The sequence below is a fragment of the Dermochelys coriacea genome, chromosome 1 (assembly GCF_009764565.3).
Source record: "Dermochelys coriacea isolate rDerCor1 chromosome 1, rDerCor1.pri.v4, whole genome shotgun sequence".
NCBI classification, from domain to species: domain Eukaryota; kingdom Metazoa; phylum Chordata; order Testudines; family Dermochelyidae; genus Dermochelys; species Dermochelys coriacea.
Genome location: NC_050068.2, coordinates 262,614,670 through 262,639,979, shown reverse-complemented (window position 1 = coordinate 262,639,979; position 25,310 = coordinate 262,614,670). Strand labels below are relative to the sequence as shown.

The following is a 25,310-nucleotide window of genomic DNA, read 5'->3' as shown; positions in this document are numbered from 1 at the left end:
CCTCTTTTATTGCTGCAGAGCTATGGCACTTCAAAGGAGCAGGCAAGGGTGGAAGGGCATGTGGCTCAAAGGAATAACACTGGACATTCAGAGCTCCATTCAAGAAGAATGGCTGACTTGGGCTATATCCTAGTAGAATCATTAGCCTTGGTTGGCCATGTCTAAAAGTGAGAATGGAGGGGGTTGAGGTGGGAGGTGGTAGAGAGCTGTGTGATTCAGGACTCCTGAGGAGGCATTTTGAGCATAACTGCCATGGGTGAAACTAGGACTGGTGTCAGTACTACTCCCGGGGGAATTCTGCACCAAAAAATTAAAAATTCTGGACACAATATTTTAAAATTCTGCATATTTTATTTGTCAAAATAACACAATATAAATATGCCAGTTTAAATTATTTTGATACTTGCGGACAGGTATTTTGTAATAAATTATGTCTGTAACAATACAGACACAAAAGATTCAGGAAATGTTTTTTGACAAATAGATTCCTTACTAGCTATATTAATAAAGAACTTCGAGTAATAATTCATTTTAACTACAATCCAGAAACATATTTTCTGTGCCCCTCAGAAGCAGTCAAAGGCTTGGGGGAGTCAGGGGTAACGGGGGAGCTGAGGGAGAGGTAAGTAATTGCTGGGAAGAAGCCTGAGTGTGAACTTGGAGGGTTGTGGGGTGTGGGTAGAAGTAGTATGGAACAGTTGGGTTTTTTGGGGTGGGGGATTGTTAGGGAGCCTCCCCCATGCAGACCCTGGCTGACCCCTAGCCTTTCTCATTCAGTCAGACACATCTGCCCCGTCCCCATGTGTCCCTACACCCCCACTGAGCCACCCTGTCCCCATGTGGTCCTGCACCCCCACTCCCATTCATACCCCATCCCAGTCTGTCCTCCTCCACTAGCCCTTCTGAGCCCCAGTCTGTGACACCACCACCACCCCTAGCAGCATCATGTGCCCCACACGGTCTTCCCTTCCCAATATCCTGTGCCTCCTGATCTGGCCCTATGGGCAGGGCACTGTGAGGGATGCAGCCTCTTCTCTTCCCTATCCACAGTGGGGGCCGCTCTTGCCTGGGAGCGGCTGCTCTGTTTTCTGGCGCTACAGCAGCCTTTGGTGGGCAAAAGGGGTAACTGCAGTACCTCTCCAGCAGAATGTATTTTCTGTGGAGAAAAAAAAATTATGCACTAGACATGAATTCTGTGCATGCATAGTGATGAAGAATGCCCCCAGGAGTACAGTACATATGATTCTCCTGTGGTTGACTTTACAGGCAGGACTTGATAGTTTGCCAGGAAAAGCCATTTGCTACATGGTGTGGCTGGTTATAGTCCCATGAGTAAGTGAATTACAAAACTTGCCTAGAGGTCCAAGCAGTTAGATATAGAATTAAAGTCCTAGAATTTTTACCTTTGGAAACCAGGGGTCATGTTCTGACAAGTAAAAGTAAGTTAGTGGGCTTTTTTATTCTGGACCTCAAGGACATTTTTTTATGTCATAAATATTGTACTAGTTTTTCATGATTGAGGGTTGCTGCTTAGAAGACCCACGAGTTGATTTAGTTAAGGATACTGCAGATCAGGATTAAGGTGCATTGGCATAACTGAGAAGACTGGATTTGTACAAGTCACGAGAACTGGCATCTCAAACTTTCCCATTTATTATGTCTGCTTTGATTCAAAGAGGCACCTGGCATCTGGTTGGAGCTGATTTTGCTTTCATACTCAGTTATTTACATGTTAAACTACATCCTTCACTGTCTGCATGGCATGGTGTGGAGAGCAGTGAATACCTTTGTCAATATTTTTCCTGATTTTTTTTAAAAAGGGTGTTATACTATAACCCCCTACTTACTATAGAGACAGGAACTTCTCTGTGGATCAAATCTGAGACTTGCTTGGAAATAAAAGACCAGTTTTAGATCTGTATCTATATATAGTCTGCATTCAAAAAACAAATTTGTTACGGTCCAAATTTCAGGTGATTCTGACCAATTGTTCAAGCACTTATTTTTGTAATGCTTTTTGCCATATTTTATCTCTTAAAACTGAATTTCCTGTGTTTCTTATGGGTTTATTTTTCATAACCATAGTGTTCTTGCAGGTATGGGGGTGGATTTTTTTGTTGTGGTGGTGCTTTCAACCTTAAATGGAATCTGTGCTAGCCACATGACTGGTCCTTTTATAAAGAAGGGAAATTTTAGCCTGTCAGAAACAAGCTTTCTTCAAAAGCTTACATTAGTTTATGCTTTTGAAAAACACTTCCTTTACTTATAAAGTTGCTCTCTGAATGAAATACACAGTAGGCCTAATTCTCTAAAGCCATTAAGGCTGCAGTAAGTCAGTGAATAGCTCTCACTCTGTTGCATTCACACCCATCTGATAAAACAATTAAATATATGAACCAGTTGAGATATTAGGAATAAATAATGGAAATTAAAAATGGTCATCAGATAAGTTCTCACTCTCTGAAAATAAATGTAAAAAAATTAATTGTGTGACTAATCGCACTGTTAAACAATAATAGAATACCATTTATTTAAATATTTTTGATGTTTTTTACATTTTCAAATATTGATTTCAATTACAATACAGAATATGAAGTGTACAGTCCTCACTTTATATTTATTTTTATTACAAATATTTGCACTATAAAAAATTTTTTTTTCAATTCACCTAATACAAGTACTGTAGTGCAATCTCTTTATCATGAAAGTTGAACTTACAAATGTAGAATAATGTAAAAAATAAATAACTGCATTAAAAAACAAAACAATGAAGTGGGCAGCATTATCTCCCATAAATGTAAACAAACTTCTTTGCCTTAGCGATTGGCTGAATGAGAAGTAGGACTGAGTGGACTTGTAGACTCTAAAGTTTTGCTTATTTTTTTTTTTTTTTGGTTACATAACTGCACTCAAAAACAGTTTTACATTTTTAAGTTGCACTTTCACGATAGAGATTCACTACAGTACTTGTATGAGGTGAATTGAAAAATACTTTCTTTTGTTTTCCTTTTTACATTGCAAATATTTGTAATAAAAATAATATAAAATGAGCACTGTACACTTTGTATTCTGTATTGTAATTGAAATCAATATATTTGAAAATATAGAAAAACATCCAAAATATTTAATAAATTTCAATGTAATTAAAACTGCAATTAATCGTGATTAAATTTTTTAATCGCAATTAATTTTTTTGAGTTAATCACATGAGTTAACTGCAATTAATCAACAGCCCTAGTACAGTAACTCCTCACTTAACGTTGTAGTTATGTTCCTGAAAAATGCAACTTTAAGCAAAACTATGTTAAGCGAATCTAATTTCCCCATAGGGAAATTCGTTTTTGCCGGACAAAAGGCATTATATATATATATATACACAGTATAAGTTTTAAACAATTTTAAACAAGCAATTTAATACAGGTACTGTACTTTAGTTGCGAGTTGCCCCTGCTTTACCCCACACAGGCACAGCCCACTGCAGACAACGAGACAGGCAAGGAGGCTGAAGGTACCACTGTAAGCTAGGAAGCACCTTGCACAGCTGCAGGGGCAGTTTCTCCTACTGTGCAAGCACAGGCACCAACTTTGCAGGGGGTTCAACCCCCGACTCTGCCCCCGGCCCACCCACTCCACCCCTACCCCCAAGCCCCCACCCTTGCCCCGCCTCTTCCCACCCCGCTCCATCTCCTCCCTAGAGCATGCCGTGTCCTCGCTCCTCCCCCCACCCTCCTGAACGCTGCAAAACACCTGATTGCTGCGGGCAGGAGGCAGGGCATGGGGGAGGCTGCATGCCACATCCTCCTCTCCCCTCCTCCAGCCTCCTGAACACCTCAAGACGGCTGCTTGCCATGAGCAGGAGGAAGGCACTGATCCGCAGGATGCACCAACAGGTGGAAGGCGCTGGGGTGCGCTGTTACAAGTTGTGCAGTTCTCTCTTATAAAGTCACTACTCTTCTGGAGAATCCTGCAAGCTGTGGACAAAGCAGGCGGCCTAACAAGGGAGCATTGCCCAACTTTAAACGAGCGTGTTCTGTTATGGAGCAGGGATGTAACATGGAAATAACGTTAAGCGGGAGGATGTTAAGTGAGGAGTTACCGTACCAACATCTTTCTATCACTGAAGACCTTTATTCTGGAGACGTGCCATTCTTACGACATTGATGTTTTTTCCCCTAGTGGCATTTCCCTTAGCACCAGGTATACCTCATCTTTATCTTGTGTGACAAAATGCTCAGGTTGGCCTCAGTCCTCTTGGATCGACATGTCAGTGGTAATGAAGATTTGGCCAGATGAATCAGGTAGTGATTTTATATCAACTAGGGTCCCTAATCCATTCTCTGTACTGCTAATTCTCATTTTAAAGTTGCCACAGACACATTCAAGTCTTCATACTGCAATTCCAATGCTGAGGTCATCATTGTGTTCTGAAACATCTGCCAAGAGACTGGACAATGGTGTCCTAGTAGGTGCAAGGAATGGTGAAAGTTCTATTAATCTGGTAAAGCTGTCTGCTGTTTGACAGTACATTAAGTCCAGGTGTCACTGCTGTACAAAAGTATGTTGTTTGAAAAACCTATAGTTGTTTTACCCACTGGATGTGGGACCCATTATTTGATGTTTAAAGGGGATGTAATCTAAAAAGTGATCTTTGGGACCTGGTGGTTCTTGATACATTTTGAGAAAGTAGTGCCTGAAACTGCTGAAGTTTGTGTGGTGGAAATACCAGGAAAAGGTGTGTGGAGGGAGGAGATAGAGGGCTCACCAATTTGCTAATATTTCTATCTTTCCATCCATTTCAGAAATGTTCCCACTGCCAGGAGCCAGGAGCCACCTTAGGCTGCTACAATAAAGGTTGCTCCTTCCGATACCATTACCCGTGTGCCATTGATGCAGGTAAGAACAAATAAGATTAATAATATCTTACACTTATAGGACACACATTGCCCCCAAAGTATCCCAGAGCACTTTACAAACTGCTGTACTCTGAGTCTTGTAACCCACCATGGGAATACAGTAATGGAAGGGATGGAGCATGGCAGCTGATAAAACAGTGCGCAGCCTCACTTTGGAACAAGTTAGATTGAGAAATGTAGAAGAATCTTCTTGAAATGGCAGAAAGAATTTTAAATTTATAGAATGCAGCTAAAAAATCTGGAATTTAGCCATGACGTGGGAGATAAACCCCCTTTCCCTGTGAAAAATGTACAGGCCGTTTAAGGACTCCCAATAATCAGAACCTCTGATTTTTCATGTCTTCTGAAAGACAGCACCTCCTGCAATGACATGCTCCTTAACAGTACAATTGGGCATTAGCCCAGTAGATTCCAAATGGAAAGTCACTTGCTGAGTCATAAACGCCACTTCCAGCAGCACCTCATTTGTGCACACACGAGTCTCTTATCCAAGCACTGACATTGCTCAGTTCTGGTCAGCTATGAAATATCAGCCTGGGTAGTATAGCTTTTAGAGGAGGTGCTTCTTTTGCTCAGTGATCAGAGTACTAGTGCTTTCTGTGTGTGCAGTTGTCCTTATGAATGTAGTGTCTGGTGTGAACGTAGATTATTTAGAACAGTGGTTCTCAACCAGTGGTCCAGGAACGTCAGGGGAGGGGGCAAGTTAGAAGAGGTCTGCCAAAATAAATCAGAGAGCAGGGTTGGCGTTAGACTCACTGGGGCCTAAGGCAGAAGACTGAAGCCAAAGTCCAAGCAACTTAACTTTGCTGGGCCCCCTGTGGTGTGGGGCTCTGGGCGATTGCCCTGCTTGCTATCCCCTACCACTGGCCCTTGCTTTTAATCTACTGGATATGCAAAAAAACAGTTGTTGTGGCAGAGGTGGGCTATGGAGTTTTTATAGCTTGTTGGGGATTATGGGGGGAGATCAGAAAGAAAAAGGTTGAGAACTCCTGATTTAGAAGACAGATTTAGGGTTGGGCATTTGAATGGTCCAAAAATTATTTATCAAATATTTTAAAGCACTAATTTATTAGAACAGTAAGAATGGTAACCAAGAAGAGTCAGACCTTATGGTCTCCAGTAGACTTACCCTTAGATACATATGCTGAATTATAAGAAACAAGTTACTTAACTGAGTTATTTTAACTCGGAAAAATGCAAAGCTATTAAATGAAGTTCTAAAAAAATGAAAGAAGGACACCATGATTCAATCAAAAAGGTAAGCCATTGCCTACATCAGGGCATTCTTGCTGGAATATTTGACGATATTTGACCAAGGTCAAATAATAGGTGGTCAGCTGACATTATTTGACTGATTTATTGCCAAACCTATATAGGATATTTTGTTGCAGGAGAAGGGGTGAATTTCCTGAACTTCATATCTTCCTGTGTATGACTGTACAGCACCTAGCACAACTGGGCTCCAACCTATTGGTCCACTATGTGCTACCACAATATAAATGCTAAATAATAAAACAGAACTAAAATTGCAATGGAATTCAGGGTTGTTTGACATTGAGTTTGATCCAGTTATGCCACACAGTAGATGAGGCCTTGATGCACACTTTAAAATTACACACCAAAAAACTATGTTAAAAGGACTTTATTAAGATTACAAAGTCAAGCAGTCAGGAAACGCCTGAAGTAAAGTTGCCTGTGCAATCAGAATGCAGCTCCTTTGTGCATATGTATTATGATATAGTATTTATTTACGAGATCATACTATTTTTTTCCACAGGACCCCTACCTTATTCAGTGCACAGAATGTATGGTGCTCATTTAATGAGTAGCTATTCAATATTATGTTTTCTCATTGTTCAGTGTGTGACTCTAAGCCTTATTGACTGTACACTAGTCAAACCCTGCTCTGCAGACAGAATTATTAATTTTCTCATCGATTTTTCTGTGGTGCTCATCACTGTAGCATGTGTTCCACAAATGCTAATGAATTTATGTTCATATCACCCCTGTGAGATGAGGAATGTTATCCCCATTTTACAGATGGGGAACTAAGACACAGAGAGATTAAGGTAAAAAATGTCCACTAATTGTGGGTGCCCAATTTGAGATGCCTATGACGTTATGTTTCAGAGTACTCAGCATTTTATGACACTTCATGTGTTCAAAGCATAGCTTGCATTGACATCAGTTGCAGCTGTGGGTTCTTTGTGTGTTCTTCAAATCAGAGTCCAGTATCTCAAGCTGCGCACTTGGAAAATGAGGAACGCCCAATTACTTGATCATGTGTGAAAAGTCTGGGTTAAGTGACTTGCCCAGCATCACATAAGAAAATTCTGTGGCAGAGGCACGTATAGAGTTCAGTTTTCCGGGACAGCATTCAGCCGACCTAACCATGAGTCCATCATCTTTCTTCCTGCTGTCCCCTGCCTCTTTCCCTATACACCTTCCAGCTTCTGCAACATGAAGGAGGGATCCTATAAACAGTGTCTTCCACTACACAACCCTGATTCATCACAGAAGCAGGTCTATGCTGTGCACTGGATAAGCATGGGTTCTGTGGAAAAAATGTCATCATGTAATTTAAAGACTATCGCATAATGCATATGCACAAGAAGGCCAAATTTGGCAGCCTTACTGCTGGCATTTCCTAAAATTTTTAAATACTTTATGTTCTTTTAACATAGTTTCATGTGTAACTTCCTAGATCTTGAAAAAAACAAAATTCCATCATGTGGCATCATAGTGACACCCATATGTTGTTAGCAGGATTGAAATCTAGATCCATCACATACACACTTTCTCTTTGAGCTAACGGGGTAACTAAGAGTAGTGGTAAATTGTCATACTCTGTGTGGACCTGTACTAGAGGGGGATGAGATACAAATATCTGTGAAACCTATTTGCAAGGTAACAGAAGAGGAATGGTGAGACTCTGGAGTCTTGGATTCCATTCCAGGCTCTGTAGGCAAGTGTGCTTTACTGGATATAAATTCTTCTGCCCATTTCCCCACAAGTGATTATTTCTGCTCCATCTCCTCCAGCTAGTCCCTGTCCCAGTCCTGTATCTTCTCCATCTCTGGTTCCTTTTACCAATTCCATTCTCCTCAGCTAACCAGTCCCAGTTCCCCCCCTTCTGGTTCCTCAATTGATGTTTCTTTCCCTCTCTCTGGTCTCCAATCATCATCCCCAGCCCCCACTGGCTCCTAGTCCAAGTCTCTTTGCCAGCCAGCCCCAGTTTCTCACCCAGCTGCTCATCTGATCTGTCTCCCCTCTGCATTATTTGTGTTTTTAAAAAACAGTTCTAGGAATATTTTTGGTAACAAGCATGTTTGATTTTTAAACTAAATACTTCCCATCGTTTATAAGTATTTTAGTAGCAGATTAAATTTTGGTATTTGAACTACAGAGAAGAACAAGTGCAGCACAGCTACTTTCCTCCTTTTAGTGTCCGAGTCCATTAGCAATAAGCAACAAGAACAGGAATTGAATGCTAATCATAAAGACTTTGTACTAATATACTGGATGACTCTTATTTTTATTTCTGGTCCTGATAGCTCAACAGGAGATCAATTTGCTGGGGGATGTCCATTTAGGATAACAGTTAGTGCTCTGTGCTTCTGCACTGAAGAACAGTTTTCAGTCCTAGATCACTAGCCTGGTCCTAAATAAACCAAGTTTTGCACCACTGTTGCTGATTGGCTGTTGAGGAAGGCACATGGTTAATAAACCTGCTCCAGCCAGTACGTATGAATGCTTTTATATATCCTAACTCAATCTTGTGTTTGATCTCCTTACATACAAAATAATCCTTGTCAAAATAAGACATCCTTGTGTACAAGAAAGCTGAACTCTAGCTCTCCACTTGCATACAAATCAAAATTAAACAGTGCCACTTAAATTTCTGTATGAAGATAGGACAAAGACAATGGTGAAATCTAAGTCTGTTGAAAAGGCAAAGAAATTTCTACCCAAATCTGAGGAGGCATTGGAGCGTGTTGAACACTTCAAATATTGGGGTGGCATGACTACAAGGAAAGCCAAATCGACATAGAATTGGACTCATGGTTACTGCTCTAACAACACTCAGCCACATTTAGAGAAGCAAAGGTATTACTATGAAGTATGAAAGGAAGTTTCAATAAGGATAAGTGCAGGGTCCTGCACTTAGGATGGAAGAATCCAATGCACCGCTACAGACTAGGGACCGAATGGCTCGGCAGCAGTTCTGCGGAAAAGGACCTAGGGGTGACAGTGGACGAGAAGCTGGATATGAGTCAGCAGTGTGCCCTTGTTGCCAAGAAGGCCAATGGCATTTTGGGATGTATAAGTAGGGGCATAGCGAGCAGATCGAGGGACGTGATCGTTCCCCTCTATTCGACACTGGTGAGGCCTCATCTGGAGTACTGTGTCCAGTTTTGGGCCCCACACTACAAGAAGGATGTGGATAAATTGGAAAGAGTACAGCGAAGGGCAACAAAAATGATTAGGGGTCTAGAGCACATGACTTACGAGGAGAGGCTGAGGGAGCTGGGATTGTTCAGTCTGCAGAAGAGAAGAATGAGGGGGGATTTGATAGCTGCTTTCAACTACCTGAAAGGGGGTTTCAAAGAGGATGGCTCTAGACTGTTCTCAATGGTAGCAGATGACAGAACGAGGAGTAATGGTCTCAAGTTGCAATGGGGGAGGTTTAGATTGGATATTAGGAAAAACTTTTTCACTAAGAGGGTGGTGAAACACTGGAATGCGTTACCTAGGGAGGTGGTAGAATCTCCTTCCTTAGAGGTTTTTAAGGTCAGGCTTGACAAAGCCCTGGCTAGGATGATTTAACTGGGACTTGGTCCTGCTTTGAGCAGGGGGTTGGACTAGATGACCTTCTGGGGTCCCTTCCAACCCTGATATTCTATGATTCTATGATTCTAAGTTGCTGCAGTCTCATCTTCAGCATCTTGCTTTATGCATGTTAGATGTGGATGCTACAGATACAGAACATTGACACTCTCTGCCTTCAAATTGAAATGCTACAGGCAATTGCTGCATGTTAGCTATACATTGCACACCACTAAGAAGGAGGTAATCATCCAAATGTACAGCATAACTGTAGTGATATCTGATACCAATAAGATGGTAAAAGGAAACTTGAGTTTGTGGGACATGTGGTTTGGTGAGTGGAGGAAAAATGGGAGCGAGTTTTGCAGGGACTGGTGCCGAATGCCAGGGTCAGGGGGCACCTCTGGTGAGTGTGATTCAACGATGTGGCTGACTGGATGATATGTGGAATGGCATGTTTCACAAGGCTGTGTGAAGATGTGTGGAGGAAGATTGCTTGTCCATGACTCCTGTGTGTTGTGTTTACTGTTCGTTGTGATGTGACTTTATGGTGCTTTTCACTATGGTAATAATAATAATATGGAAATGGCTGTTGTTAACGTTTCATCTGTGTTTAGTTTTCATCTGTTCAGATTTATAAAGAATCACTGACATCTGAGATAACTTAGTCCTAGAGGCATCTCCATGGAAACAGGAGTTTCTTGAAATTTTGCATCCACTCCCTCTATTTTTTTTTCTTCCCCACCTGGAGTCAAATCCTGATTGTTACATCACAGTTGTCTCCACAGCATTCATATTATGTGATATCACAAACAAAGGATATGTACTCTATAAACAGAGTAACTAGCAAATGATGAACTCTTAAGGGACAAAAGTCCTCTTTGCTTGCAAATATTCTTTGTGAAGGGTAACAAACCAGAGAGTGAGAGACAAAGTACAAGGAGATATAAGCATACATCTTTTGTTGTACGTTTCCCCTGACTGCTCCATTCAGGAAAACCTGCTCAAACAAGGTGCGTGGCTGCCTTTTCATCTTCCTCCTTGAACTGACCATAGCTTGATGTATTGTCTTGCTGTCTAAAATTACCTCTTGGAGTTGATTTTTAAAGTTTGCCTGACTGGGAAATTAAATGTGTTACCTTAGGTCACCAGTTAAAATCCAGGCCAAGTTGGTAGTAAGGAAAAGTTTTTTCCATCTTACTAATAGTCAGTGGCTGTTGTGAAATGAGCTCAGGGTGTCTCTCCCATTCCCAGTATGGAGATAAGCATCCCTAACCTTTAACACTAATTACCACAGTTGGCATTAATTGGCTCCAATGTTAGCATTTATGGCAAAAAAAGATAAAGAATGGAATAATAGATATTGAGCTTTTCTCACCCCCACACGTGGTCCAGATCCAGGGCATGAGGTGTCATGACAGGAAACGGTATGTGGAAGCTTATACTGCCCCCCTCCACATGTGCCCTTCCCATTTGGGGGATGAATGGAGGATTCATCTGTCACCAGTGCTGAATTCACTAAAAGGAGAAAACAATCTTCTCTTTTTAATATTTTTGAGTTTGTTCTGATGGTTACTGTATTGTACAATGATAATTCATGGTACAGTCTCATTGTGCAAAATTCCTATCTTTATAAAGAGACAGTCTTTCCTATACTGCATTTAAAATTATTGTCCTTAGTGCAGGACTCTGCTTGGGTGTCTATAAAGCGTTGCCCTGGAGCCCTAGATGCTGTCTGTTAAATTCATCTAGCAGATTGGAACAGCAGAGAGCTGTAGTTATGCTACATACTTAAAAAGTTTTTTTAATTAGCACGTTTTATTAACCACTGTGCTACTTCCTGGAAATCTGGGGACATTGGAGAGGATGTGGTCATAAATGCCTTGCTGAATTTTTACACTGATGATCCACCAGAAATAATGAGATGCAGGCTGAGTAACATCAGGTATTTGAAGGTGATGTCAAAAGTTTGACCAAGAGTGGGGTAGCACCATAGATGAAAATACCTAGCAGATGCAGCTGAACCCCCGATGGAGAGGGCACTGCTGCTTCAAGATTTGATTGTGAAATGGAAAGGTGGGGCACTTGGAAATCCCTAAGTAGAAGGCTGGAGCGCCAAAGTTTGCACTGCCTTGTTGTCTTTAGTGCACCCTCTTCTATGGATACAGCACTTACAGTTCCAGGAGCTGTTAAGGTAGCACCTGTTAACAATGCTAAAGTCACTTTTAAAAACAAACTTGATCTGTTCTAGTGTCCTTAAAAAATGTGAAGTCATTAAACTGTTTCCTAGATTAGTGAAGCTTTACATTTACAGAATGTGGAAGCAGATCCAAGAGCAATATGAATGACTCTGTGGTATATCAAGCATGGTGCCAATGAACAAAACTTGATCACTAGATTTGGGGTTGGAAATAAGTCACAAGACACACACCAACTTTTTTCTGCCCCTGATATTGCAGGTACTTTGTGATAAACATGAGGGGCAGTCACTTTCCTCTGAAACATAAAGCAGGGATAATATGCTAAGATGAGATGAGTGTATCTGGTCTTTCCTGTGTTTGTATTTCTAAGGGTTAGAATCCATGAAGCCAGGAGAGATTTGTGAGTTTGCTCTGACTTTTACTCCTTACGCAGCAATGAGGCATTTGGGGAAATTTGGGCTTGGCATATTGATTGCAGTAAGGACAATATCACTCAGGTCTCTTGGTAACTTAATTTACTAAAATATTCCTGAAACCCCTTTCCTCCAAAAAACCTAATTCAAGAAGAGATCTCTGAATACATCTACCTGAAAGGTATGATGAGTACACACACATTATGCAAGGTATACTTTTATAAATAAAATAATCAAATTGCTGTCTGTCTTCTCCTCTAGATTGTTTACTAAACGAAGAGAATTTCTCAGTGAGGTGCCCCAAGCACAAGGTAAGAGGAAACCTCTTCCCTGCTAGGTCCATTCAGTGCTGTCCTCCACTGGGCTCTGTCTACATTTGTTTTAATGAAGTAATTTTATACCCGGATAATGTGTTTGAGAGAGAGGAGATGCTTTTAGATGAAGCCGTGGGTGGGTGGGCGGTTCTGTGGGGGATGCATTTTTGGGGATGAGTTTCTACCTAGAAGAATACAGATTGCTTAAGAAGATATGTGAAGCCTACTGTATGTCTTTGCTATCTAGACCTTCAGAGAGACTATATGAAACCCAGCCTAATTTCCTATCTTTTATGGTACAATCAATACACTACTACTTTCTGAGTGCTGTACTGCAACTTTTTGGTGAAGGTTCTTTCTGGGATTTACCAGGAATGCAAGAAGGAAGGAAAAACATCTCAGGGAAAAAAATTTAATCGGCTGTTGGAAGCAAGGACTTGCCAGAAATAGAAGCAGCTTGTCATAGTTCAGCAGCAGTTACCAGGTTGAGTACAGTTGCTCAGCTGCTTCTACTTCCCTCACATCCTCAGTACAAGTTACTGAAACATCAGCCTGTATAACTAGGTGATCGAAAATGTCAGGAGGAATGGCGTTTCTGGTGGCTAATAGAAATCTAATTAAATTGTATGAGAGTATAGACAGCACCATTTGTAATTTAGATTTTAGGAGAGGGGGATTCTGCTCCTTAGCACTTGCAAGAATGTTTCAGAGAATTCAGGTTTCAGTTACTCCATTCAGGTACTTGTCAGCAGCTCTCTTCTGCTGTGCCTTGGATTAGACTGACATCTGGTGGCTTCCTGTATTTTTACAAGGTAGTTCTGAAAGAAAATCTGTGTAAAGGAGAAAAGTATATTGAGCAAGTGGTTTTACCACAACAAGCTATTTTTAGTATTTACCCCACACTTTTTAAAAAATAGTGGTGGTTTGTTTTTTAGGTTAAAAAATCAAATCCTGTCTAGCCTGGAAGACTCTAGGACGTTGGTTCTCAATTTGTAAGCAGTGATCGGCCTCCCTTTTTCTCATCCTTTCATTTAAAAAAAAAAAAAAAAAATTGTAGTCCTTATGGTTGCAGAGAGAACCTCAGAAATGTGGAACAAGCATAAAGCAATGCACTAGTGCCTGCCTGAATCAGTAACTGAAAGGTCTGTACTGCCCCAACAGCTGGATGAAACTGGTGTCTTCTTTTCCTGACAGTTGTCTAGTGTGATTGTGAAGGATCTGTAACACAAGGATTTCCTGGTTTTGCTGTCCACGGACAAGACATGTTATAGCAGCCATTCTCAAACTATGTTTTGGGACACTAGGGCTGTCTCGGACTTGCTGAGGCCTGGGCCTAAAGCCCAACTTCCACCACCCAGGGCCGAAGCCAAAGCCCGAGCCCACCACCCGGAGCCTGGGCCAAAGCCAAAGCCCCTTGGCGGCAGGGCTCAGGTTACCTTGCCCCTGCCTGGTTCTGAAGCCGTTGGGTTTTGACCTCCCCACCTGGGGCTGTGGGGCTTGGACTTTGTCTTTGTCTCGTCGTGTGTCCATCCCCTCCCCCCCCCCCCGCCTCCTGAAGTGGGGTGGCAGGGCTCAAGTGGGCTCAGGCTTCAGTCCCTCCTCCTGAGGTCAGGTAGTAATTTTTGTTGTCAGAAGGGGGTTGCGGTGCAATAAAGTTGAGAACCCTTGTGTTATAGGGTTAAAAAAATTAAAATAAAATAAACTTCTAAAGTTTTCCAGCATTCAGTTCTTGCAGATAGGTTGAGTTGGAAGTGCTGTACAGTAACTTCTCACTTAAAGTCGTCCCAGTTAACGTTGTTTCGTTGTTACATTGCTGATCAATTAGAAAACATGCTCGTTTAAAGTTGCACAATGCTCCCTTATAACGTTGTTTGGCAGCTGCCTGCTTTGTCCACTGCTTGCAGAAAGAGCAGCCTGTTGGAGCGAGCTGGTGGGAGCTTGGAACCAGGGTGGACCGGCAGCCCCCCATCAGCTCCCCTAAGTTCCCTGTGCAGCAGCCGCCCAGCAGACTCTGAATTGCCGGGCAGTTCAGCTGTCCCTCCCCCCACTGCCGTGTGCTGCTCCTGCCCTCTGCCTTGGAGCTGCTCCTGGGAGCCTCCTGCTTGCTGGGCGGGGTGGGGGGGAGGGACGGAAGATGGGGGCTAATATCAGGATGTCCCCCTCCCCACATCTCCATGAGCAGGGTGGGGGAAACGATAGGACTCAGGACAGAGGGAACGTGCTGGCAGCAGCTGCTGTCTCAACTTCCTGGTCTACTTAAAAAGACAATCTACTTAGAGTGGTTCAGTATACTTAAAGGGGCAATGCACATCTCTCTCTCACACACAGGGTGTGTGTCTCTGTCTCTGCCTGCCATGCTGTCTTCCCCTCCCTCCATTCATGCTGCCTTGTAGAGTATGAGGCTACATTAACAACAATGTGTTAACCCTTGAGGGCTCAGATGAGTTCTAGTTCATCATTTAGCAGTAATGTATTCCCTGGGAAATATCCTACCCTCTGACTCCATCACCTCAACCAAGCTTCACAATCATCATTGCTGTGTACAGTATTAAATTGTTTGTTTAAAACTTATATTGTGTATGTGTATCTTTTTTTGGTCTGGTGAAAAAAAGTTCCCTGGAACATAACCCCCCTATTTACATTAATTCTTATGGGAAAATTGGATTCGCTTAACATAGTTTTGCTTAAAATCGCATTTTTCAGGAACATAACTACAACGTTAAGTGGGGAGTTACTGTATTAGTATTTGCAATGATGGTCCCCAAACTTTGAAAACATTAAAACACAGATGCCTTGTGACTAGAATGCAGTCTGTTTTATAAGCTATATGAACACAGTTCAGTTCACTGGTAAGCTTTGAAGGGACAGGGGATGGCAGTGGAACTGAAACAGGTACCTGATGAAGTTGTAAAAGTGTGACATTTACTAACAGTAAGCCCAGTGCAGATCTTTTGCCTATTTTATGGGAAGAAATTGGCATTCGTCATCTGCAGCTTCTCTTTCATGCTGAAGTTCGTTCATGGTAAAGTTTTGAGTCACTTGTTTGAGCTCAAGAGAGAATGGAAGGATTTTCCTTGCTTGAATGTGGCTCTGCCCTTGCTGAATGCTTCACTGATCAGCATTAGTTTGCTCCAAATCTTCCTGGAAAGAATTACATGGGTCCTCAGCCTGGGGGTCATGACCACCTTACCCTTCCAATATTGTAAATGGGAGGGTGGGGAGGCTAGCTAGAGATGGTTGAGTGGTGATCCTGATATGGAAAAAGGGGTCTTGATGTGGAAAAGGCTGAGAACCACTGTATTAAAATGACTCACTGGAGAAAAAATTAAACTGTGACTTTGCGAGAGCCAGAAGGGTGAAAGTTGAGTCATTGAGAGAGGAAGGGACTTTTAGTTAGACTGTTTAAAGCTCTTTGCTTTTTGTTAATGCCTATGTAACCTCAGTAGCTAATTAACACCAGACATGCCATCTCTTTAACTGAGGTTTGAGAGCTAACTTTATAAATCCTCTGACACATCCAGTAGGTGCTCCAGCAGAGCCAGGGATGGCCATGCTCAACATTCCTGATATTTTTAGGCTTGAGTAACAGTGTTGGGGAAGAGAACTTTCAAGCCTGTTGTATAGACCATAAAAGGGCACATGCCCAATGTTTAAGAAATCCTTTGCAAGTCACCTTTAAAGGGTTTTATTGAGAAGTTTTGCTTTTTCTTGTGAAATTCTGTATATATTTTTTTAAATTCAAAACCAAACTCTCCACTCTTGTTTAATGACAACTATTGTCATGGGGAAAATCCTGTCTGAAAATCTGAATAACTCATTCCGGTGTACTGACTTTTCTTTCTCTCTTTCATTCTCATTCTCTGTGTGCCTCTCTTTCCCTCCCCTGTCTCTTGCTCTCCCTCATACCTCCCTGCTCCTCCTCCTTTTGCTTTCATTCATCAGCCCCTCCTTCCTTGCTCTCTTCCCTCCTTGCAGAACAAGATGGTGAAAGGCAGTCTCAGCACAGAGCAGTCGGAACGGGGGTGAGGGGGGAAGTGTGCTCCTGGGAATGGAAATAAAAGCAAGCACAGGTGAGTTGCAGGGAGGACTTCCAGTTCCCCCCATGCCCTCTCTCCACTTCTGTGGGAGAAGTTGGGGCAGTTTGTACACACGCAGAGATTGGGATTGCTTTGATTTTTGTTCCTCCATTTTCTTCAGGCTAGCGGTTTCATTTTTGTATTTCTTTAGCAATTTCCTCTGTTTACAGGTGAAGGGCAAAGCTTAATAACTGCCCTCCTCTACTGTTGCTGGATTTCATCCAACTCCCATATTCAGTACCAGAAATGTCCACTCATACTTTTCTCTTCCATGTGCATCAGAATCTGGCAGAAATTTTTCCTTAATTTTATGGAACCTAAATAGCGAACTTCCAAAAACCAACAAACAAACCAAAAAATAACCCCACCACCTCACTTAGATGTAGGATTGCCACCTTCTTAAACTTTGTACTTGGGAATAAACTAGACTTATTGTCCTTGCAGTTTTGTAACATGGATGTTACCAGGTCAGAATTTAATTGCATTGATATTTCAAGATGATTATAATTGTGCAGTGATTATAGTCATGCAAGCCTCTCTCTTTTAGGATGCAGGATACCTCTACCCAAATTGGTGCAAGTGGTGATCCTTACTAGGGGCCTGTTACACTCTCCCTCCCTTCCCCCCGCCCACCCCAAAGCCCTTTCTCCTACCTGTCCAACCAGACTGGAGCTGAAGTAGGTAGAGTTGTATCTGTGTGGCCACAATCTCATGACTCTCTAATGTTTATCCTTGTATTTACTTCCTTACTATTGTTGGTTAACAAAATGCAGAGCTATTGAGAAATGCATCTCCTCATACCCTGGCTCTGCAGAATATCCATTTAGTTATCTAATTAGCTTGCAGATCACTATCAATATGCAGAACACCCAAAATCAAAAGTCATTGCTATCTGATGGCAACTTGGTGACCTAAGGCCAGATCTGTATCACAGACCTTTATTGATATAACGAAGTCGCTCGGGGTGTGAAAAATCCATACTCCTGAGTGATGTAGTTATACCAACCTAACCCCCCATGTAAACCAGCGCTGTGTTGACGGGAGAGCTTCTCCTGCCAATTATAGCTATTGTCTCGGGGATGTGAATTAACTGTGCTGGTGGGAGCAGCTCTCCTATCGGTAGTGCCCTATGAAATTCACGGTCTGTTTTGATCTATTTTATAGTCATAGGATTTTAAAAATAGTACATTTCATTATTTCAGATATTTAAAACTTGAAATTTCACAATATTATAATTGTAGGGGTCCTGACCCAAAAAGGAGCTGGGAGGGTCACAAGGTTATTGTAGGGGGTTTTGAGGTACTGTTGCCCTTACTTCTTTGCTGCTGGTGGTGGCACTGCCTTCAGAGCTGGGCGGCCGGAGAGCGGCGGCTGCTGGCTGGGAGCCCAGCTCTGAAGGCAGAGCTGCTGCCACCAGCAGCGTAGAAATAAAGAAGGAATAGTATGGTATTGTCACCCTTACTTTTGCACTGCTGCCTTCAGAGCTGGGCACTCAGCAGCTGCCTCTCTCCAGCCACCCAGCTCTGAAGGCAGAGCACAGAAGGAAAGGTGACATGGCATGGTATTTCCACCCTTACTTCTATGCTACTGTTGGTGGGGTGCTGCCTTCAGAGCTGGAACCCCGGCCAACAGCTTCCGCTCTCCGGCTGCCCAGCTCTGAAGGCAGCACAGAAGTAAGGGTGGCAATACTGTGACACCCCCCACCACCACCACAAATAACCTTGCGACACCCCTCCCCCCCTGCAACTTCCTTTTGGTCAGGACCCTCAATTTGAGAAACACTGACTCCCCCTGTATAATATAGGATAAAAGCACATAAAAGACCAGATTTCATGGTCCGTGATACATTTTTCATGGCCGTAAATTTGGTAGGGCTCTACCTCTCAGAGTAGGAGCCTCTTTGCTAAAGTGCTAGCAGTTGCGCCACTGTAGCGCTATACGTGAAGACAAGCCATAAATGAAATGAGTTTGCAATCTGAGTCCCCAGTCACCCTCAAGTTGGCACTAATTGGATCTCTTGACCTCATTCCATTGCTCGTTTGCATTACCTGGTCTTGCTTGCCTCTGTCCCTTTTCCCTGATTCTGCAGATGAGAGTTGCTCTTTTTTACTTCTACTGCCTTATCTAACTAAAGCTGTTTCCCCCTTCTTGACTCGCTTCTCTTCCCAGCCACTTCCTGTTAAGTCTTGTCTTAAAACCTTCCTTATTTCTCTAGTCAAGTGACTACAAAGTGTTTTTTGTGGTATTTTATATGAAGGAAGTGAGACTTAATAAATTGTTTTTTATTTTATATGTGCAACAGCAGAAAACAGCTAGTATTTGGTATTAGGACTCTGTGATGTGGCTGTTGGCTTGGTTTAGCTCAGTTCTTCTGTGATTTTTAGTACTCTTACATTCTGAGATGTTTTCATTAAAGAAAAATAGCTATTTAGAAAAATTAACCATTAATATTTATTGTCCATTTTTCCTAAATAGTAAAGATCATCAAGATTTTTTTAATTCAACTTTATTTTTGTCTTCCATAAAGTGTAAATGATGGTGTGGTTGAGAAATAATTGGATAATGGTCTAGCAGAGTGTATTGCTAGTGTCTTTTGCAGCTCTGTAAACTTGAGCAGACATGGAGCTGGCTTCTTTATGATAATCAGGGTGGACTGTTTAAATAAAAGCAATTTAAATTGCTGATTTTAATCATATTTTAAATCATAAACCGGGAAATCTTGGTTAAAAGAAAAGATTTTAATCTTGTTTTGCATTTGTACTTTTTAGTTGTTTTGCTAAAGAGAGGTTGATTCTCACTGGCTGCTAACGATTAAAATATGCTGATTTGCAACTATATAACCTTTACATTCATAGATTCGTAGATACTAAGGTCAGAAGGGACCATTCTGATCATCTAGTCCGACCTCCTGCACAACGCAGGCCACAGAATCTCACCCACCCACTCCTACGAAAAACCTCACCTATGTCTGAGTTATTAAAGTCCTCAAATCGTGGTTTAAAGACTTCAAGGAGCAGAGAATCCTCCCTCAAGTGACCCGTGCCCCATGTGACATCGGAAGGCGAAAAACCTCCAGGGCCTCTCCAATCTGCCCTGGAGGAAAATTCCTTCCTGACCCCAAATATGGCGATCAGCTAAACCCTGAGCATATGGGCAAAATTCACCAGCCAGATACTACAGAAAATTCTTTCCTGGGTAACTCAGATCCCATCCATCTAATATCCCATCTCAGGGGATTAGGCCTATTTACCCTGAATATTTAAAGATCAATTAATTACCAAAATCACATTATCTCATCATACCATCTCCTCCATAAACTTATTGAGTAGAATCTTAAAGCCAGATAAATCTTTTGCCCCCACTGCTTCCCTTGGAAGGCTATTCCAAAACTTCACTCCTCTGATGGTTAGAAACCTTCGTCTAATTTCAAGTCTAAACTTCCTGGTGGCCAGTATATACCCATTTGTTCCTGTATCTATACACATTTATTTAAGCGGTTATATAGCTTAACTTGCATTTATTGAAATTCTTAATTTTTACATTTTATGATAGAAAATGATTGAATGATGCATTTCTTATTTATTAATTTTTTACTTGTTATTTGTGTTAAGCTCTATTTGGGTGGAAATTAAAATTCAATTAAAACAGCATTTTAAATGTATTAAATAGAACCACCTTAAATGTGCTTGATACTTAAGGAAAAAAAGTTCATCTAAAAGTTTATTAAAACATGTTTTAGATGTAAAAATATCACATTTATTAAAGGGAATTGTTGTCTGTAGTAAGTAGATTGAACTGATTGTTTCTGGTCACTATGCCATTAAAGATTTTAGAACTAGGAGATCTCATCCTCTCACACCTAGTTCTTATTCATAGGTTGGAAGAGGAAGACAGTATTTCCTACTTTTTCAATTCCATCTTGATTTCTTAACTTGGAATTAATTAGTAATTGAATTGAACTAGTTGAATAAACTGAAATAAGGAAGACATTCTCTACACCTGCAGACGTGGCTCCTGCTCTCAAAAGTTGTTTAGCAGTACGGCAAAGTCTGGTTCCAGGCCTTAGCCAAGCCTTAATATAGGTTGTGAGTTTCAAGTTTAATTTTAAATATGTTTGTTTTAAAAAACAAACCTGTATTTAATTTAAATTAAAATTTTTTTTAATTATTTTTAAATTATTTATTTTTATCCACCCTGATAACTGTTAGATCTTTGTTTTATAAGACTTAAGGAGTCAGTGAACATTAATGTGCCCTTCATTTTTTTCATGTGGGTTTTTCAATTTCAAGTTGCTTAACTGTGCTCTTAGAGGAAAGTCACTGCATAGTTTTCCAATGTTAATCCCCTCTCGCAGGGCAATCTAGTTTAAGTTTCATGCTTGATCCGTTTTCAGTTCCACGAGACAGATACCTGTCATCTTAGCTTTATAAGACACTTTGTAAAGTGCTTTGTACAGCTATGGTGCTCAAAGTATTATTATTAATAATAATCATTGTATTTTGTTCCTCCCCTCCTTCTAGAAGTTCCCCCAATAAGGAAACAGTGAATCCAGGACATTTGTCCTTGCTTTTAACAATTGCTGTTAGGTGAGGGGGAAGATTAGAGTGTGAGAGAGGGGGAAAATGGTTCTTTTGACAACTTTTCCCTTTCCAACTCTTTCTCTACCTCTCCCCTCCCCCAACATTCTTCTGCTCCCCATGGGAAGTTGTGGGCATGCCTCTCAACCATCCAACCTGCCAATGTGAAAAATACACCACCACAGTGTGTGACAAATGACACTGGTGTTTTGTTGTATGTCACACCATAAACAAGAAGTATCTGCTGCTTGTGGTGTGACATACAACAAAACAAAAGTGTTCCATTTTTAGGGTCAGGTATATGTGGGGTCCCTTTCCAGGCTTCTGGTGAATTCAGGAATGGGGTCTCTACATAGGCTTTTCATAGGGCACCAGGGTGAGGGCCTGAGTGATTCCTGCCCAGACTGCCCCCAAATTAATTCTTGCAACATCCCCATACAATTAATGAGGCCCCCAAATGTATGTAGCCTCCCACATTCCAATCATGCCCATTTACACACACTGCTGATTTGCCATCCTCCTCTGTCCCTCTCAAGGGGCTGCTGTTGGTGATGATCCTCTTTCTCCCTCCCTCTCCCCTCGCCCCCCCCTCCCCACACACACTGTACTCCTTTCCCTCTCCAAGGAGTATAGAGAGGCCAGTGAGCTAAAGACTGAAGCTGCTCAGGAGGAGCCAGTGTTAGATTTTGGGAAGGAGCTGCTAGCCTAGCCCTAGACATTATTCACAGGGAGGCACAGGGACCACATCGGGCTTTTAAGCTGCAGGGCTGTTTTTGCTCATTTTTCCTCCCCCTCCTGGGTAAGCCCAGCAGCACTCTCTCCTGTCTGACTACTGCAGACGACTCATGGGCAAGTCCCCTCCTTCACTCATAGGCCTCTTTGCTTCTGGGAGCAGAGGAACAGGGAATCCAGAGCTGCAGCTTGAGAAGCAGCTGCTTCCACTACCAGCCAGCAGCCCCTGTCCTGCAAACTACCACCTGATAGGCAGTGCATTGGGCCAGAGAGCCTGAAGTAGCTCTAATGTAGAAGATAGTGCATAATGCAGTACAGGTCAGAACTCTGGTTATAGGGCTGCAGCCTTTTCTCGTTGCCTGGTTTCAGGGACTCTCCAAGTGGCCCAGTCTACATCTCACAGTACGCTTATATGTGTGGGTCATGATCTTGTAACCCACTACTGTCTTCTCTGGGGCTTGTTAGTTCTTCCACCCTCATGGGTATTTTTGTTGGAGGAATGGCAATAAATAGTCTCTCCACGTTTGGGTATTCGTTTTGGGAAGTGGAAGGTTTATAGTACATTGCTGCTATTCCTGTTTTGCTGTAAGTTGAGATTCCTGCCTCTCAGGTCAAAGAAGCTCTAACTGGAGGGTACAAGGCTAGAGCCTGATGATGCAAGCCCCCTCCTTTATAGCTTAGTGAAAATTGTTAAATAACTTCTACTTTTAACCCATATAGTAGGGCTTCTATATGGCTACCAAATCTGGTTGGCCAGTGCTTGGCACAGGACCCCAAGGAAAAGAGGGAGGTGATTTAAAGCATCTTTTTGCTCCTTCAGTCCTAGGAGCCAGTTTAGCCCTTAGCAGAAGTAAAAGCGGCTTCCGTGCTCCTTAAACCTCTGCTTGCTTGTAACTGCCTGCTAGAGCTGTTCTACTGGCCGGGTGTCACTGGCGCTAGATGCTCCCTCAGCCCCTTCCCTCCCACCCCCAAGATGCTTTCTTATGTGAGCATGGGAGGGGGGGAGAAAAGCAGGGTGTTGTAGAGCTGACTATGCCTGCTGAGGATTCTCCTCCATTGCTAGAATCTCCAGCTGCTTTGTTGGGGCATTTTTAGGGCCACTTTGCATGGCAGGAGCGGTGCATAGAGGCCAGACAAGGAGCCACGGATTTGGCCCATAAGCTCTGAATAAAAAGCCTAGTGTGAAAGTATGGAGTAGTATGAGTTAAGGTGTCCTCAAAATGATGACAAGGATTTGAGAATCCTCCAGGGGAGAGGAAAGGGGGATAAAATCACAAGTATATGAATGCTGTGCCTGAAGCTGGGTGTTGCATTCTCCCCACCTCTTCTCTTCTCCCAGATACTTCTAATTTGGAGATACTGGTGTCTCTCCCCACCCTTTTTCGGTAGAGAATGTCTTATGGATCCTTTCCTCTAATTTGGCCCTGCACTCCCTCCCCTCCAATCAAAGCTATTCCTGTAAGTTTGAATAACTGTGATGTGCATGGTAGTTTAGGGAAACTATCTTCCCACAGTGGGACAGATGTGTGTCCTTTTGCTGCTTTTGGTGGAAATGGGCTGTAAAGTTGTGTGCTAGAATAGAAGGATTGGCTGTTGGTGTGGTTGGAGGTTTTTTTTTCTTTGTTTTTGGCTGCTTTCATTCTGATCCCAGTAAGGGGAAAGGGGGCCTGCACTCTAGTGCTCTGGATCAAGTTCAGGAATGGCAGTGGGTTGTGTGTCTGTTTGCTGCTCCTCTCTTCCTGAGCCAATTTGCCCCTAGAACATTTGTATCAATTCCAGATACGGAGAGTGACTGTGTGTGGGTGTGCCTGGTGCTCTGGATTTTTTCCAGGAACAGGGAGGGTCTTTATATATGGTGAGCCTGTTCCTTCCCTGAGTCAGTGCCTAATGCTCTGGATTGCTTCCAAGCATGGGCAAGCCACAGTTGTACAGAAGCCAGAGCAGCAGCATAGGCTTGCTGTTCCTTCAATAAGGGCTTACAGTTGCACAATAATGAATACCAACAAGGATTAGCTGCCTGAGCTGTTACTTCTAGGAATTTCCCTCTCTCCTTCAATATCCCCTCTTTATAATAGTTTATTTTTTACATACTTGCCTCTTGTCTTTTTGTTTGCTCTTAGCCTTGTATTGCTGCATGTGAGAATTTTAGCAGTAAAGTAGTATGCTTGCTAGGATGGGATCTACTTTGTGTGCTGATACCCAGCGTAGCTTATCTTTTCATAGCACAGCCAGCTGGGCGTTCTGGAATTTTAACTGCCAGTAGTAGGTGTGTTTTGTGCATGCACCCCTAATGCTATTAACTACAGTACCTATGTTCAGCATAAATTGTAGTTTTTGTTTTTGACTTGAGCTTATTTATGAAAGGATATACGAGTGTTACATGAGCTACAGGAAAGGACTATTCTTGCAAAATAACTAAATCTTGGGTCTCAGGAAGGAATACAATATTTAAATCTTTTAAGTTTTCTTAGCAGTGGCAACTTGTTAAGGAAGAACGAGGTGTTTCCTAGAAAAGTGAACAGAAGTGTGGCTTTAATTGTGGAGAATTCGACTCCTGTTTTGAGCTACCTCAGTCCCAACAATACTTAAACTCCCCGAGTTCTGTATCTTTCCTCATGGGATTTCTTGATTTGTACAGTTGAAATACTAAACATCCTAGAGAAGGACTGGCCATTCCAGAGTTTGAGGTTTTGCCTGAAGACACGCCAAGTCTGTCCCGTACACTAATCTTGCGTAACCCTGCAGTCTGCAACCTACTACAAGAAAACAGCATAAGAAAATGTAAACTATACACAAAATGTGGCTCATCCTCCCTCTAGTGAGGACTGGTCATTTCAGGCAATTAATAACTGGATATGGAACCTGTTAACTTAGTCATCAGTTCCATTACAGTCCCAGATTGGTATTGGTTGGAAGTTGTTCCTATCTGATGGCTGGTTGGTGATCTATCTGTATGAAATGTGTTGGAGTCTCAGTCCAGTTCCTAGTGGGCAGGTGTCACATCACAGATCCACCATCATAACTGATCCTAATTGGGCCCCTTTGTTCGTAGTTTCCAGCAAACAGACTAAGGATTAATGATATTCTCACTGCAGGAAGTGGTTCTGTGTTATAAGGTCTGTGGCTTGGTGGTGGTAGGGGAAACGTATGCTCCTGCGGCTGCCCATGCTGTACCCCTTCTGTAGCTAAATAGATTGCAGTCTCCAGGGCTTGTTAATATGATACCTTTCACCACATAAAATTTGTTGTAAAGAAAT

General features: G+C 42.2%; 1 protein-coding gene across 6 annotated transcripts in view; it reads left to right on the top strand.

The window, feature by feature from the left end:
- The window catches only part of TCF20 (transcription factor 20), a 216,369-nt gene that overhangs the window by 189,603 nt on the left and 1,456 nt on the right, over positions 1–25,310 (top strand). For 4 of the 6 annotated variants that reach the window (XM_038397526.2, XM_038397546.2, XM_038397506.2 and 1 more), the window contains 3 exons: positions 4,800–4,893; positions 12,616–12,665; positions 16,611–16,738. In XM_038397526.2, coding sequence (XP_038253454.1) covers positions 4,800–4,893; positions 12,616–12,665; positions 16,611–16,694 — 228 coding nt within the window. In that variant the 3' untranslated portion in view covers positions 16,695–16,738. The remainder of the gene's footprint in view (positions 1–4,799; positions 4,894–12,615; positions 12,666–16,610; positions 16,739–25,310) is intronic. The other 2 variants (XM_043502346.1, XM_038397555.2) reach the window with 1 other exon arrangement.